General features: G+C 44.8%; 1 protein-coding gene across 3 annotated transcripts; it reads right to left on the reverse strand.

Annotated features, from left to right (window-relative positions):
- Positions 1 to 4,513: 4,513 nt before the first annotated feature.
- On the reverse strand, positions 4,514 to 13,326 carry Tlr1 (toll like receptor 1). Of its 3 annotated transcripts, none has more exons than XM_076546333.1 (3): positions 13,243 to 13,295; positions 8,122 to 8,252; positions 4,514 to 7,730 (listed from the first exon to the last, which is right to left on the reverse strand). In XM_076546333.1, the coding sequence occupies exon 3, from the start codon at positions 7,662 to 7,664 to the stop codon at positions 5,283 to 5,285; it is 2,382 nt and encodes a 793-aa protein (XP_076402448.1). In that variant the 5' UTR covers positions 7,665 to 7,730; positions 8,122 to 8,252; positions 13,243 to 13,295; the 3' UTR covers positions 4,514 to 5,282. The 3 variants fall into 3 exon arrangements, with proteins under 3 accessions (XP_076402448.1, XP_076402449.1, XP_076402447.1); XM_076546334.1 differs by lacking the exon at positions 13,243 to 13,295 and adding an exon at positions 12,675 to 13,187; XM_076546332.1 differs by lacking the exon at positions 8,122 to 8,252 and having other exon boundaries at positions 13,243 to 13,326.
- Positions 13,327 to 17,563: the final 4,237 nt, after the last annotated feature.

A 17,563-nucleotide genomic window follows, 5' to 3' on the forward strand; every position in this document is an offset into this window, starting at 1 on the left:
CCTCCTATATATCTGTATCATATCCCCTTTTCTTTTTTAGAAAGAGATCACATTTATAATCAACCTGTTTTAAATAAAAATATTGGGTTTTTCTCTGTCCCACACCAGAGGGCTCTTCTGATTTGGGACACAAGAATCTCTTAACCATTTTTTTTAAAGCAATATGTCTGGGTTTAGAGGGGGAGTGAGCCAATTCCACCTCTAAAGCCAGCTTGGTATATTTGGGAATTTGGGCGTAGCATCTCTTACTACTTCCTGCTGGAGGGGGGCGCTGTATCTTATGGGGACGCAAAGAAAATTTTAGGCCTATGGGATAGTCCGTGAGGCTGTATTGTGTGAACCAGTTGCCTTGAAACCGCTCTGGATGTTGGATCATCTGGGCCATGGTGTCATCGGAGACCTTTCAGGGGGTCTTGGCTGGTGAAACCTGATGTATCTTAATCTGGAACAAATCCACAGCCTCTGGCTTTCTGTGGAAACAAAAGCAGAACCTCTTTTCCAAAGCAACATATCCTTAAATCCAAATTTTGAAGTGAAGTTACCTTTAAAATATACATTTTGGCATAACTCAACAGCTTTTGTAATCAAATGTTTTTTTTAGTTACAAATATCAAAGAGAACATAATCCAGATTCTCTGTGTGGTAGCCATCTTTACGTGGCTTATGTTTTATATTACCTTGAGCCTATTGCTTTAAGCTGCACCATTCTAAGACTGAAACAGCGCTGTGGCTGCTGGCTCCGCCCACTTCAGCTTCCCAACATGGCGGTGGTACATTTTCCACCAGCTCTGGGAGCCATCAATTCTCAGAAATAGTAGGTCTAAGCTTTTATCAAAGCAGCGAGTAGTCCAGAAACCTCTTTTTTTTTTTTTTTTAAATACTAGTAAAGACTAAATCTACCACACAGCGTAATGTGCCGCTGGCAGACGCCTCATTCCCGCCATACTGCCGGTCAAACGCACACGCCAGGAACCCGCCAGTGTTCAAACCTGCGTTTTGCGCTGTCTAGCCGCCCGTATGAGACAAAAAGCAGGAACCTGGTTTTGGCTCTGTTTAGAATTGGTTACTAAATATTCTCAGGTTTAAGGTGGAAACTCGAGCCATTGGGCGCCATTTGTTGATGTAACCAACCGTCTTATTAAATAAGAAACACAGAAACAATGTAAAAGAGAAAGCCGAGAGGTCAGAGCTCAGAGCTAAAATCTCACCCTTCCTCCTGCTGTCCCAGCTTCGCGAAAGAGAGCTACTTCCTGTCTGTTCGTTTTTTTTATAGTATGTTGTTCTGCCTTCTCATTGGTTGTAAACCCAAACACATGACTGCCTCGTCACTGTCTGAATGTACAGCCCCCTAGGTCTTAAAGGCATATGTCTCCAATGCTGGCTATATCCCTGAACACACAGAGATCTTATGGGATTAAAGGCGTGTGCCACCACCGCCACACTCTTGCTATGGCTCTAATAGCTCTGACCCTGAACACACAGATATCTATGGGATTAAAGGCGTGTGCCACCACCGCCACACTCTTGCTATGGCTCTAATAGCTCTGACCCCCGGACAACTTTATTTATTAACATACAATCAAAATAATATTTCAGTACAATTAGATTACCACCACAGGGTTGCCTTAGGACTCTGGTGAAAAACGATGCTATGAAAAGGGAGTATAAACATGTATATTCCTGCATGTAGAGTCGCTGGACCATCAGGTGTTTCATGTTTCTTTATCTCTTTCACAGAAATGCCACGCTGGCTCCTGAGCATCTTGGAACACTTTGCCGGTGCCTTACTTCCAGGTTCAGACCAGTTACTCTGCCTCTCAAATTAGGTGGGGTAGCAAAGTGATCAGAAGAAGAAAGTAATCCCAGGAGTCAGTCGCAAGAACATGAGACGTGAGTAGACACTGTCTATTGAAGGGAATCCTTGAATCCTTAAAACAAGTGTTAGTCTGCACCCAGTCACTATGACAAGCTCCAGAGAAAATCGACTTACAGTAGAAGAACTTTATTCTGGCTTATAGAGGTTTCAGTGCGTGGTTCCATCACCCTGTCACTTGGGGTCTGTGAGAAGCAGAACATCATGGCATGGAAATCATTATGAAGAGAAGTTACTCACCTTGTGGCACCCATGAAGCAGTGGGGAGGTGACTGGGGGGGAAGGGAGGGGAGGAGAGAGAAGGGAAGGGAAAGGAAAGGGTACCAGAGGAAAGGGACTAGAGACAAAATACATCTTTAAAGGGCGGGTGAACTCTATCTATCTATCTATCTATCTATCTATCTATCTATCTATCTATCTATCTATCTATATTTCTATATCTCTCTCCATATATATACATATATATATATATACACACACACACACACGTACACACACACATATAAAAAATCTTTACACACAGAGAGTGAATAAGGGGTTAACAAAGGCGAGAGAGGAAGGAGGGAAAGCCTGAGTCTGTATTTCTCAGCTTGTTTTCATTGTGAGAGTTTGTGTGGGAGTGTGGTATGTACGTGGGCGTGCACATCCGTGTGAATGTCCACGGAGGCCAAAGGTCGACATCAGATATCTTTCTAAATGACTCTCCACCTTATTTTTTGAGGGAGAGTTTCTCATTGAACCTCCTCCTGACAAACTTACTAGACGGGCTGGCCAGCGAGCTCTGGTGATCCACTTGACGTCTCTGGACACCCAGCAAAGTGCGGCGAGCGCTTTGCCCACCAACTCGTCTCTCCAGCCTCTTCCTTTCATCGTTTGAGTTTTGTTTTGTTTTGTTTTGTTAGGCACGGGGTCTTGCATGTAGCCAGGGGTATTCTCAGATTTACAACCCTCTGCTTCAGTTTCCGGAGTTCTGGAAATTTCAGGGGTGAGCTCCATGTCTGGCTTGCTTCCCAGCGCCAACAGTTTGTTCTTGTTTGTGGTTGTGGTGATCCTGGGGATGGAAGCCAAGTCATGTGCGTGATAGACAAGTCCACACCACTTAGCCTCACCCAATACCTAGCAGAGCTATCTTTGTGACTGTAACCGGGAGTTACCGTGGATCCGAGGCTGAATTGCAGAGCTCAGGCACGTGATAAACATCTTGTCAGGCACTTGAGCTCAAGGATTTCCCCCAAGATTCCCTAGTTCGCATGGAAGCCACCTGCCATTGTTTTACATTGAATGTGGGGGGAAAACCCCACTACACAATGAGTCATGCTTACTCAGATCTTTTCTAATACATCCGGTTTATATTCACTTAGGAGAGCCAGTTTTTATCTTTCAAGGATTTTGTGAGACAGTTAAAAGCAGCCAACACTGAAAATGGAGTTGTGTCTACTTGGTATTTGAACAAATGGCCTTAAAAACAAAAAAACAGTAAGTACTCTAAGCTCTTCACTGCCTGACCATTCCACTGTGTGCCCACCGTGGTCGGGCCTGACCATTCTACTGTGCACTCACCATGGTTTTGCCCTAGAGAGCCTTCCTGTCCACTGTATCAGCATGGTGAAAACGTTGTACTAAGACATTCATGCCCATCTCTTTCCAACTCCACCTTCAATGATGTCACATTGACACCTTGAAATTGACCATGAAGGGTGTGTGTGTGTGTGTGTGTGTGTGTGTGTGTGACAAAACTGGCAAACCCCCATCAGAAAATTGGAATTTTATTCATTATCTTATTAAATTCCTAGATAAAATAATGAAGAGTGTTACTAATTTTTCAAAGCCCCCCTCCCCCTTGAAGGCCATTGTGGGGCATTTATCAGCACACTGCTGTATCTGTATTATTTACATCTGCCATGGAAAAGTGAAAACAGTCAGGCTCAGTGGCACACGTCTATAATCCTGGTAGTGGGGAGGTTGAGGCAAGAGGATCATTGGCCTCAATTATCTAATGAGTTCAAGGCCAGACTGGAGTACATAGGACTCTGTCTCAAACACAAAAAGAAGCCTGGTAAAACGGCTCAGGTGACGAAAACACTTTCTGTACAGTCCCTGAGTTCAGTCCCTAGAACCCATACAAAAGTGAAGGGGAGAGCCGACCTTACAAAGTTGTCCTCTGACACACACACACACACACACACACACACACACACACACACACACCGTGGCGTGTGTCACCCACCATCCACACAGATGCACAAATACATAGATAAATATTACCAGAAAAGAGCATTTCTTGTAACTCACTGGTTCCCTTTTCCCACAGCAACATTTGTCTTTTGGTAAATTATTCAGGGTTTACCTTATGTTCTACTTAAATCCTGACACATCATTCACGGCAACAGCATACCCCATGACAATCTAGTACCATATTTATTAGTTTTTCGCTTTATTTGTTTCATTTTTTTCTATGTATATGTTGTGTTCGAGATAACATTCACCACACTCTCAAATAGCTGTCTACTCAAAATTTTAATACACGTAAAGTTATTGACGGACACTGCCCTCAAATGGCACCACCAATTTCTGCCATCTTGTGCTAGTGTCTTTATCACGGTTCTATCGCTGTGAAGAGACACCCGTGACCACAGAAACTCTTACAAAGGAAAGCATTTAATTGGGACTCGCTTACAGTGTCAGAGGTTTAGTCCATTATCATGGTTGGGAGCATGGCAGCATGCAGGCAGTTATATGGTGCTGAAGCAGTAGCTGAGAGTTTTGCATCCCTATCTACAGGCAGCAGAGACAGCCACCGGGCCTGGCTTGAGCATTTGAAACCTCAAAGCCTACCCCTAGTGACACACTTCTTCCAACAAGGCCACATCCACCCCAACAAGGACACACCTCCTAATCCCTATCAAGTGGTGCCACCCCTTAGTAACCAAGCATTCAAACGTATGAACCTATTGGGACCATTACTAATCCAACCTCCACATTCCATTCCCTGAGCCCTTAGGCTTGTGGCCATATCATAATGCAAAAATGTGTTCAGTCCAATTTCAAAAGTCCCCATTGTCTATCACAGTATTGGCACCGTTTCAAAGCCCAAAGTCTCTCCTGGGACTCATGGCAATCTCTTAACTGTAACCCCCCAAAAAGCAGATCACATATTTCCAGCACAATGGCACAGGATACACATTATCATTCCGAAGGGAGGGAAGGGAACATAGGAAATACTGGACCAAAGCAAGACCTAAAATTATAGCACTCCACTGATTTTTATTACCACACACCAGTGGTAAACTGGGGCTTGAAAGCAGAAAAGTCTCCATCATAACGTCAAAATCATTTTTAGGTTCATGTTGAAGCCAGGGCACCATTATCAGAACTGTCCAAGGCAGCACCACTGATAAGGAGAAAATTCTTATCTCTGTATGTGACACGTGGTTTCTGCTTGGTTAACCAGCTTGACATTAATGGCTGCTCTTAGGTTGGCCCAAAAAAGTCCGTGTTTGCTCTTCTCCGTGGGCCATTCCAAATAAGTCCTCTGTGCCATGAGAGTTTTCAGCTTGTGGTAGTTGCTAGGGATAGAGTACTGGGGAATGGGCTCCAGCAAGATCAGGATTAAGTTATCAGACCCTTCGTGGAAGAGATTGTGGTGGGCAAAGCAGAGTTCATAATGGCACCACTCACTCTGGATGAAGTGGGGCGATAACACGAAGATGGACTTGTAACTCTTCTCGATGAAATGGATGATATTCTCCACAATGCTCTTGCCAGGGACAAAGTTTCTCTCATGGAGGCAAACCCGGATGTCATCTTTCTCTAGGTTTGGTAGTAATTCATTCTTCACCCAGGTGGAATCATGCCCACTGTATGAGATAAAAGCGTGAAACTGGAAATTCCTCTGGAGTTCCTCTATGGGGATGTTCCTGGCCCTGTGCCGGGTCTGTGTCCACTGAAACGCCATCCTCAGATACCAGGGCAGATCAAAGCGGAGGCAGAGGAAAGCCACGATGGCAGCCAACAGCAGCAAAGTGACCCCAATGGTGACAATCAGCAGAACAGTATCGCAGGACAATGCAGACATGTGGAAGTCCTGCAATAGGGTCCCCTTAGCGCTTTCTGGGGAGTCACAGGTGTAAGAATCAGGCCAGCCCTCTACCACTTCTGATAGTCGGCCTATGTTTTTGACAAATTCTCTCAGCTCACATGTACATCGGAATGGGTTGTTTCCTGCTGTTATGGACCTAATCTTCTGACAGCTCTGGAAGAAATCTGCTGAGGGGTAGGAAACTAAATTATGCTCAATGACCAGCACAGAGAGGCTGCTGAAGCCCTCACATCCAGGAAGGTCCGTTAAAGAATTGGATGCAACGTTGAGTTCCTGCAAAGCTTGCAGGTGGGTGACATCTTTGGGGATGCTCATTATTCTGTTGTTGTGAAGGTCAAGGACCTTGACCTTGGGAGGTAAGCATCTGAAGACAGAGTCAGTAAGCATATTTGAAGACAAATTTAAAACTAGCAAACTCTCAGTCCAGGCGCACAGGCCTTCCCCCTCACCGTAGCTTAGAGAGTTCTGGCTGATGTCTAGCTTTTGTAAAGATGTCATCTCCGCAGACATAAGAATTATTTTTTCAAGTTTCTTTAACTGGTTCTTTTGTAAACCAAGTGTTCTCAATTCAGTCAAGTTTCTACAGTCTTCAAAAACCAAGTCTGTTAAGAGGTTATCTGTAAAGTCCAAATGCAGGAATGGGCTAACTTTGGATGGGCAAAGCACGTGGAGCATGCGTGTTCCAGACACTGTGAAGTTTTGGATGTTCATATTGGAAAAGATACTGTATAGGTAATTTTGTGATAAACTGAACGCATTACTGACAACTTGATATATTGACAAAGCCTTCAGAGAAGTGTTGGAATAATCGAAATCTCGTTGCTTAAGCTGACCGTGTAGTTTCATGTTTGAAATTGAGAAATACTTGACGGGTGTATGCCATACACACTGGAGGATGCCCATGAAGGAATTCCATGAAGTTTCAATGTTGTTTAAGGTAAGATTTGACAGCTTCTCATTCTTTTCAAGCTTTGACAAAGCCTTTAAGAAATAATAGCACTCATCTTCAAGTACACACTCGATGTTAGATAGTTCCAGATTGATTACAGTGCTGACTGATACATCCAGAATAAAACGAAATTCTCTTTTCACAGGGAAAACAATATGCAGGCTCCTAGTGCTGACATGCTGAAGACTCCCGGGGTCTTCTTTTTCCCCGTAAGCATCTCCTAAAACCAGCAAAACCTTACTAATATTCAAATGAGTGATCGGCTGCACACTTGAATTTTGTACCTTAGTACCACTCAGTCCCAGAAATTCTAGTTGGGACATGTTGCCAAACTCCTTGCATATGGGCAGGGCATCAAATGCATTGAAGGAGAGGTCTAAGTGCTTGAAATTGACTGCTGAGTGGCAAGAGATCACCCTTAACTCATTGTGGGACAAATCCAAATATTCCAGTTCCGTGTTGAATTGGAAAACACCCATATCAAGACACTGGAGTCTGTTGTAGGACATCATCAAGACCCTCAGCTTGGACAGCAAGACGATGTCAGAAGCCTGAAGCACAGATATATTGTTTTGTGATATGTCTAAAGTAGTTGTTGCCAAGGGTAGGTCTTTGGGCACATGGGTGAGGTTTGCTCTTGGCCTCCTAATGATGAGCTCACTTCCATCAGATAACTGGATTTTGATAAGTATCAGTTCTAAGACAATGATAAAATAGAAGATGATGGAATTTGTCTTAGTCATTGTATGGCGATAGACATTCCTGAGGTGGATGCTGTTCTTCAGAGCATCTGGACATAGGTACAGATCCTAGGAAAAAATTCACATTAAATGATTACATTAAGTTAGGCATTAAACAATGTTTGTTCTTAGAGATTCATAAAATGAAGGCTACATTCTTTGGAGTTATACAACCCCAAACCAGGAAGAGTGATAAAGTCAGCAGACGGTGGATAGATAGACAATAGGTACTGTGCATGTGCCATGGTGCGTGTGTGGAGGACAAATTGTGGGAGTCAGTTTTCTCCTTCCACCGGGTGAGACCCCTTGGAGATTGAACTCAGCTAGTCAGGTTTGGCAGCAAGTGCCTTTACCCTCTTAGCCACCTTGCTAGCCCCGAACAACTGCGCATGCGGCAGGAGTTGGAGGAGGCTCCAGAGAGACCACGGCCCTGCCGATGTCTGCCGATGTCTGTACTTACAGCCTCCAGAATAAATTGCTGTTGTTTTAAGCCACTACATTCCTGATGATCTATGGCAAGAGCTGTAGGACTGGAACACAGATGGTCCACGGAAACTCCTTATACTGGATAGTTTAACAACAATTTGACATCTGAAAGGAGGGAGCCTCAGCTGAGAAAATGCCTCCATAAGACCCGCCTGTAGGGCATTTTTTTAACTAGTGATTGACGGGGAGGGCCCAGCCCATGATGGGTAGTACTGTCCCTGGACTGGTGGTCTTGGGTTCTATAAGAAAGCAAGCTGAGGAGGCCATAATGAGCAAGCCAGTAAGCAGCTCCCCTCCGTGGCCTCTGCATGAGTTCCTGCCTCCAGGTCCCTGCCCCGTTTGAGTTCCTGTCCTGACTTCCTTCAGGGATGGACTATGGATGTAGAGGTGTAAACCAAATAAGCCCTTTGCCCCACAGCTTGCGTTTGATCATGTTTCATCACAGTCGCAGTAACAGCAATCCTAACAAGACACTCCCTTGGCTCTGACCTTCTCATTCACTCATTTAGAACCAAGGCTGAGACTCGTTTTGATGCTTTGACATGAAAAGTTCAGGTGTCCCGTGAGTTTCTGAAGAGACCCCTGGGTGACAGAGTCAGAGCTGCCATGCATCACTGGCATTACTGTTGTTACCTGTACAAGTTTTGCTCGTATCTTTGATCTTACTCAAAAGCTGATAAAGATCACAGTAAAAGGTCATTCGTTCCTTCATTCGTTCATTCATTCATTCATTCATTCATTCATCCATTCATGTAACCAGCCAATTTATGTCAGTGCTTTAGGATCTAGACATAGAACAGTGAAGAAGAACCCTGTCTCTCAGAACAGAGTCCTGCTAATAAATAACTAGTTTTAATTTCATGCAGTGGTTAAGTGTGATCTAGAAAAAATGAATCAGGTGAACCTCAGGTCTGAGGCAAGGCTAAGTAATTAGTTTTGGCTGATTCACTGGAGAAAGCCTTTTGAGACGACCTTGGAATGGAAACCAAAAGAAAGCCTGAGAGCTAAGGGAGGAGCCCTTCCAGCGAAATATAGGGCAAGTATAGTCCTGAGATGGACCTGAGGTGACCTGGCCTGAGGAGCAGGGAGGCCAGCGTTAGCCTGGGGTGAAGCAAACGCAAGAGGCAGCAGAGCCGAGATCACTCTAGGCCTTGCTGGTCGTGGCGACGAAGTAGGGTTAAATGCCATCTTAGTTACTTTTGCTGCTATGAGTAAAACATCCCCAGAAGAGCAGCTTAAGGAGGGATGGATTCAGTTTGGCTTCTGGCTCCAGGGGGACAGACTCATTATGGCGGAGGAGGCAGGCTGCAGGAGCGGGAAGGCTGGCTGGTCACATTTTCATCCATGCGCAGGAGGCAGAGGGAGAGCAAGAGGGTGAGGTGAGGCTGGCTATCAAGCTTCCAAACCTACCCCCAGTGACAGACACCTCCTCCACAAGACTCCACCTCCTAAAGATTCCATAACCTCCCCAAACAGCACCCACTGGGGCCCCGGTGTTCTAATACATGAGCCTGGGGGGGGCATTTCGCATTCAAACCACAATAAATCCTAAGAGCCACGAGGAAATTGAGTCATAAGAATAATCCATTCATTCATTCATTCATTCATTCATTCATTCATTTATCCAGGCAATACTGGAGGGGTTTGAGGATGGAAAAGCTTCAGAAAATCTTTTTAGTTCATTCATTGAAGGAATGTTTCCTCCTCTGAAGTACCAGGCCGTGTTTGGGATTGTGTCCATCGCTCTCATTATCAGCCCACACTACCTCAGCTCCTCTCCTGTGCTCACCTTTCCAGTGACGTGTGGGAACAGAGGGAGCTGTGTTGAGATGAACGTGAGAGGCGTTTTAAGGAAAGACTGCCCAGCTCTGCGGTTGTCTCGGAGAATTGATTTAAAACGCCCTAGGATGGCATTAGAAAAGAAGCCAGCAGTATACCAACAGAGAGCCAGATCCCTGCCCACATGTCCCTCACCAAACATCCAACGGCACAGACAGATCGAAAGAATTCAATTCTGAGAGAGAACCCTGTGTTATGCAAGTTCCCCAGGCCAGACATGCGGACCTCCCTGGCTCCCAGTGCTCTCTCGGGGCTGATCTTTCTGTAGGGCTGTCCACGGATGCGCTGGCTGACCTGATTTCTTCACCAGCTGCATTCATGAAGACTCTGGGCAAGAAAGATGACAGCATCTAAGGGGATGTGAAAAGCAAGGCTAGCCTTTTCACGGCGTTGATTGCCCTGGGAAAGGCCCAGAAATGTTCCAGTTATCCCTCTCCAGCTTCCCAAAGAACTCCTCACACGACGACAGTATTTACGTCGGTGTTATGATGCTGCCTGGGCTCCCAGAAAGCTACATTTGAACTTTAATCTTCAAGTGGGTGGGATTAGGGCCTGGAACCCTTGGGAAGGTAATGAACCTAAGATCGTGAAGACAGAAAGTCTCATGAACGGCATCGAAGTGCTCCCAAAAAGGACTTCATAGGGCTCTCTGGTCCTTCCAGGAAGACACGAGATGTTGGCCATCCACAATTCACAAGAGGGCTTTTGCCTGCCCCCTGAGCATAGGACACTCTCAACATGCACTTCTGGCTTCCAGAACGATGAGGACAAATTTCTCTTACTTTGTTATTTATGTGTGTGTGCATGCATATGTGTGTGTGTATGTTTGCGTGTAGCCCCAGGAATCAAACCCAAGGCCGGCTAGGCAAGCTTTCTACCATGAACAACACCAAGGTCCTGTCATTTATAAGCCACCACCATTCTTGTTATGGCAGCCCAATCTTACAAAGACAATGAGAATCAAAACATACCCAATTACCTCCTGGGTAATTCCTGGATAGTGGCCAGGGCTCAGGATCGCAGGGCAGAACTGCATGTTTTAATCAGCTCAGGGTAAACACAGCTGGGTATAAGACTCACTTGGGCTTCCCTGCTTATTCTCACCCGTGCCTCTACATCAGAGACTTTCCCCAACGTCAAGCCCCGATTTCAATGAAGCAGTGGCCAGCACTGTCGGGCAGAGTGTCTGAGGCAGACAGAGATCACCACGGGCAGAATGGAGCATCTTTGTTCTCTTAAGAGCAGCAACCTCAAATGGTTAGCATCTGCCTATGGCCAAGTAGGTAATGAAACAGCCTGTCCCGAGATGTGGAAAAAGCGTGCTCCAGCTCTAGTCTCATCTAAAGCAACTGACCCCTTGCACTTCAAGTCATTACTGGAGACATTCAGTTTATGAAACCACTTTTCATTTGTATAATTAAGGCATCAAAATACCAGGGCTGGTGAGATGGTTTGATCGGTAAGGGCCATTGCACCAGCCCTGACAACTTGAGTTCCATTCCCGGGACCCACACAGTAGACGGAGAGAATCAACCCTACAAACTGTCCTCTGACGCCCCCATGTGCACAGGCAAACACACACACACACACACACACACACACACACACACACACACACACACACATACACAAAATGAAAAAATACATGTTTTTTTAAAGAAATCAAAGAATTACATGTGTAAAAAGATGAATTTTAGATATTTGTTGTAGATATCTTTAGATATTTAGATAATTTTAGCTATTTGGAGTCATAGATTAGAGATAATACAATTGCTAAAATCACTGAAAAATCAATGTCTAGATCTTCTTGTCCAAACAAAACTAAATTCTTTTGTTACTGTTTTTGTTTTTTGAGACACCTCTCAATATGTAACCCTGGCTATCCTGGAATTCACTTTGTAGCTATGTAGAGCAGGGTGGCCTCAAACTTGCAGTGACCCTCCTGCCTCAGCCTCCAGAATGCTGGGATGACAGGTGTGCAGTGCCAGGCCCTGCCAAAACATTGCTGAGCAACGTCGCCATAGTCACCGACTCCCCCATCTATCTTAGACTCTCAAAACTGTTTTACCATTAACTGAAACGATGATTCATTAATTGCACAGTGAAAGGAGACTTTCAAAGCCTAAAAGTCTTCAGATACATTTGTGTCCATTTTTGTGATCCAGGACAAGCTAAGCTGCTAGCAAATGACACACGGAAGTATAGTGTTTGCGTTCCGAAACTCTGGGGACGTCAAATCAGGGTTTGGCTGGTCTTACGTGGGACAATAAACCTGGCTCATTAAGTTTAGTTCTGCCAACATGTGTGAAGAGTTTTCTCTGAGCTAGAGTAACTATTAACCACCGCTGGAGGGACCGGGCCGAGGCCAAGAGCTTTTCTGTCGGCTTCCTATGTGACTCTGCGAACTTCAGCACTGAGCAACTTGAATGTGGCTTGGAGAGTACAATTCCAGCTTGACTTCTATCTCCCCAGGACAGTTTCCACAGTCTGAGAAGACAGACAAGAGTATCTAGTAAGACTAACCCAGAATGAAAATGAAAATAACCCTCACCGTGAACAAGGAGCGGTGTGTACATCACAGCTCTTCTCCCGGAGAAGCTGGATTACAGTGCACAGACCGTTTTCATTGGTATAGTGAAATGCCTGAGGCAGACTACTTGATAAAGAAAAGAAGTTAATTTTACTTACAGTTTTGGTCCACAGTCCAAGGGGTCACATCTGGCAATGACCTCCCTCAATAGCAGAATCCCAGCACAGCTGGTGGGGGGGGGCATCCCATGGCAAGAGATGTGGACAGATGTATGTACTCTGGTCACGCCTCTGCTCTTATGAAGCCACCAGTATTCAATCATGGACCTCTACTCTGATGATCTGATCAAATCCAACCCTAGTTTCCTCCCAAAGGGCAAATGCCATAGTCTGCCTGAGCTTCCTCTGTCTTCTGCCTCACAGAAGGTAGTAAGTTCCAACACGTGGACTCCTGACTCATCTGCACACACACACACACACACACACACACACACACACACACACACACACACGACATCTTGAAAACAAATCACACAAGATGAAAGTTTTCTCTGATTTAGGTTGGACAAATACTAGTTTCAAAGCACACAGTCCCAGTAAGTAATTACCAGAAGCATGCCTACTTAGAGAAACACATATGACTGGATTGTAGAGACGTTTTCTATTTCCACACGGCAACTAGCACTGTCCTTATTTCTAGAAGAGTAAAGTAATTTGTTTTACTTACCAAGACAACCTGCCTCTCCGGCACAGCAATAAGAAATTCAAGCACTTACTTCCTCAAGCTTTTTTTTTTTTTTTAATCTTCTTTCTTCATTGTAAGAAAGGGCTCTTGACTGCCACCTACTGTTAGTTACTGGAATCACACCGCATGGAAAGCTTCAGCCCACGTTCTCCTGTTCCTAAGTAGAACGGCCTATGAAATGAATTCGTAGACTTGTAGTCAAATAGAGCAATCTCTTTACGGTTCTGTCTTTATCCTCCACTCCAGGGGATCATTGCTGTCTCCACTGGTGGCGCGAAGCAGTGGTGTTACTAATTCGTAGACCGTTACTACCTGCCGAATTCCCCCTGCTTACCATGGTGGTTGTGACAGTGTGTGGTGTTTCTGGCGTGTCTCATCTGCTTCGCTTTTCCTCTGGCTTTTTTGTGGGTTTTGTTTTTTGACACAGGGATTCTTTGTGTAGCCCTGGCTGTCCTGGAACTCCCTCTGTAGATCAGGCTGGCCTCAAACTCATAGAGATCAGCCTGTGATTTTTTTTTTTTTTCTCATAAAGAGGAAAGATAATTTCTGAGAGACTTATAGGACAAATGCTAGTCTTCCGGGTCACTAGATTCCAGGTGCAATTTGGAGCAGAGCTCTTCCATTAATATTTTCTACCTTCCTTCAGAGCATCAGGTTTGAAAGCTCTGTGTTAACAAAACAAAAGACAAACAAAAACCTGCCACCAAGGCTCTGCTTTCTCAAATAAGACCCACGATACTTCCTCTGACTCGGTTTTGGTCAGCAAACTCCAGGACTCTGTTCTGATGGCCTCGCTCTTTAAGAACAACCACAATAAATGGGTAATCAAATCTAAATGACAGCTGCCGCCGCGTTGTTCTGTCACCGTGTGAATGTGGAGACCACACACCTCCTTCCATGTGCCCCTCCGCACATCTCTGCTGTATACTTCATCCGGAGTTCCCTAAACCAAGGACCCTGGGATTTCTTTTGATCTGTTTCTGTTCCCCATCTCAGAATATGTTGAATGGAGAATATGTAATTCCAGTAGTCAAATTGACAACCAAGAATAGCTGTCATAGTTCCCAGATGATCTTTCTCTGTTCCCCATCTCAGAATTTGTTTAATCGGGAAAATGTTTGGTTAAATATGTCTCCGAAACTGAAAAAAGAAAAAATGAAGCACACCCCCCCCCAACACCACGTCTTCCTTTCAACTCATAACTGGAGATAGGGGATGTCTTTGAGAATTCAGCCCTTGGCTCTGGTAGTAGTCAGGGTTCTCTAGAGGAACAGAACTGACAGGATGGATCTGGATTTATATACATGGTTTATTAGAATAAACTTACAGCTTACAGGCTGTGGTCCAGCTAGTTCCACAATGGCTGTCTACAATGGAAAGTCTAAGTATGTAGTAGTTGCTCAGTCCACAAGGCCGGATGTCTCATCCAGTCTTCAGTACACATCAGGATCTAGGCTCTAATAACGGTAAAGGAATGGACTTGCTGTAGTCAGACCTTTCTACCCCACCATCTGGCTCCCAAATAACCACATGGAGCCTCCTTATTAATTACTAAAGCTCGGCCGGCAGCTTGGGCTTGTATCTAACTAGTTCCTATAACTCAAATTAACTCGTATCTTTTAACCTATGTTCTTTAATCGGTTACCTTTACTTGGTAAAGCCCATGCTGCTTGCTCGGTGTCCCTGGTGTCTCCTCACAACACTTCTTCCCAGCGTTCTCTCTGCCCCCCCCCCCCGAAATCCTGCTTTGCTATTGGCCGTCTAGCTTTATATTAAACCGGAGTGACATTTCTTCACAGTGTACAAAATGATTATTCCATAACACTTGCCAGTAGGAGTGAGAACAAGCAGGCAAAGAGAAAAACCTTCCTTCTTCCTTGTCCTCTCCATAGGCTGCCGTGAGAAGGCGTGGCTCAGACGTAGGGTGGTTCTTCTGATCTCAATTGACTGGACTTCAGGTGGGTCTTCCTACCTCAAAAGATCCAGCTAGCTGAAAATCCAGCACAGCAGCTTGAGTTTTTAGTTGATTTCAGACGTAGTCAACCTAACAACCAAGAATAGTTATCACAGCTCCTAAAGGCATGGGCTTTATGATCCCAGCTCTCAAGAGATGCCCAAGGATGTGCTGGTGCAATCGTGGCACAAAGGTTATGAGGTAACCAACCACTCTTGGGTCAGATCTAATTAACAGGAAGGAAGTCCTTCCTGGCACCTAGTACCGTAAACTTGGTCAAACAACTGTGAATCACGAGGTTATAAGCCCTAGAGGGGAACTCATCACTGTTGACTTGCTAAATGAACACGTTGTCAAGCTGCCTTCTAACTATGAGTGTTTATAAGCATAGATCAGTGCCGCCTTTGACCTTAGCCAGAGAAGTCCCTTTCTGCAGTGGTTAACACTTAACAGACTCCTAACTTGTCAAAGGGCGGACAATAAGTGACTGCAGTCCTAAAAAGGGCCTCTCTATCAGCCTTCTCCCAAGGCTCAGGGAGCATCATGGAAGACACAGCATAAAGCACGCGAGAACCTGAAGGATGGGGACGAGGGCTCTGGAATGCTGGCTTCAGGACATCACATGATTTACGAAGAGGTACCACACTGCGGCTTGAATTTGTGTTTCCCAGTTTAATAATGGCATCAAACGTCTTTTCCCATGTTGGCCATGTCTACATCTCCACTCTGATTCATTTCCTGTAGGCGTGGTTGTCTGCCCTTCACCCCTGAAGCACCGGCCCTGGCAGGCGACAGGTAACTGCTGGGCATCTGCCACTCCCCTGCCCTTTTGTTTTATTTGTCCTAGGAGGATCTCAAACCCAGATTCTTACGCATGCCAGGCGAGCACTCAGTCACCAAGATAAACCTAATCCTTCAGCATTTGGTGATCTTTCATCGAACATGGTGTGAGGCAGGGATCAAACTGTTTTTGCGTGTGGATATCCAATTGTCTCAGCCCCGTGCTTGAGAAGACTTCTTTTTTCCATGGGGTGGTCTTGGCACCATTGTTGGAAGTCAACTGAGCGTAGATACACAGGCTTACCTCTGTACTCTAGATGACATCCTGTTGATTAACTTGATACCCTTGTATTGGATGGCTCTGTTTTGGTCACTGATGTCTTGTAGTGAGTTTTAAAGTCAGAAGAGTACAAGTCCTTCTTTCTCAGCTCATGTTGACTATTCTGGATCTCTATATGGTAAGAATTTTAGTGCCAGTTGTACAATGCAAGGCAGGTGAGCTGTCACTCACTTTGTTTTGTGAAGACAGAGTCTCTCTGTGTAGATCTGTCTGGCTTTGAGCTCACAATCCTCTCACTTCACTCCTGAGTGCTGGGATTATGAGGGTATACCACCAAGCTTAGCTGGGAAGTGTACTTTCCTTCTAAAATTAATTTTTAAAATTAGCATGCAAAATCATGGTCTTTATTATGCATTTGCATATGTGTAATTATACTTTGTTCCAATTAGAACATATAATTCAAATATAACTTTAAATGTAGGATCTATCTATGAAAGAAAATGTGACATTTGTCTTTTTGCGTTTGCTTTATTTACATTAACACAATGATCTGCAGGTCCATTCTTTCCCCTGCAAATGTCTTGATTCCACTTTTCTTTGGATCTGAATAACATTGTATTGTGTATGTGAATCATATTTCCTTTGTCCACTGAGGACTACCTGTGCTAGCGCTATTCCCTGGCCATTGTGAATGGCTAGCAGTACCCATGGGGCCGTGTCTGTGCTGTGTTGACTTAGAATCCTTCAGGTTTTATATTATTTACTTCTTGTAGAAGGTACAGTTTCTCATCATGAGGAAGTCATGGCAACAGGCAAGGGAGGCAGCTGGTCACGCTACATCCATAGAAAGGAAGCAGACGGAGATGAAAGCTGGTACTAGCCTGTCTTCTTTTTATTTACTCAGGAATCTTAGCCCTTGGGATGGGACAGCCCACATCTAGGGTGTATCTTTCCACTTCGGCCTAATCCAGCAGTCGCTCACAGACAAGCCCAGAGGTTTGTCTCTTAGATGGTTCTGTATCCTGTCAAGCTCATAAGCAATACTAACCATACAGGATAATGGGCTTCATTGTGGTATTTGCATATGTGTCATTATACTCGTCCCAATTTGAACATATAATTGGAATGTAATCTGAACCGAGTAACTGGGTCATAGGACAGCTCTATTTTTAGTCTTTTGGTCCAGCTCCGTTCTGATTTCCATAGTGGCTACACATGTTTGCACTCACACCGAATCTGCATAAAGACCCCCCCTTTCTCCATCCTTGCCTGCATTTGTTGTCCTTTGG

The sequence above is a fragment of the Peromyscus maniculatus genome, chromosome 10 (assembly GCF_049852395.1).
Source record: "Peromyscus maniculatus bairdii isolate BWxNUB_F1_BW_parent chromosome 10, HU_Pman_BW_mat_3.1, whole genome shotgun sequence".
Taxonomy (NCBI): Eukaryota; Metazoa; Chordata; class Mammalia; order Rodentia; family Cricetidae; genus Peromyscus; species Peromyscus maniculatus.

Coding starts and splice junctions, on each gene's coding strand:
- Tlr1 (XM_076546332.1), bottom strand. CDS start 7,664: ATGACTAAGACAAATTCCATCATCTTCTATTTTATCATTGTCTTAGAA.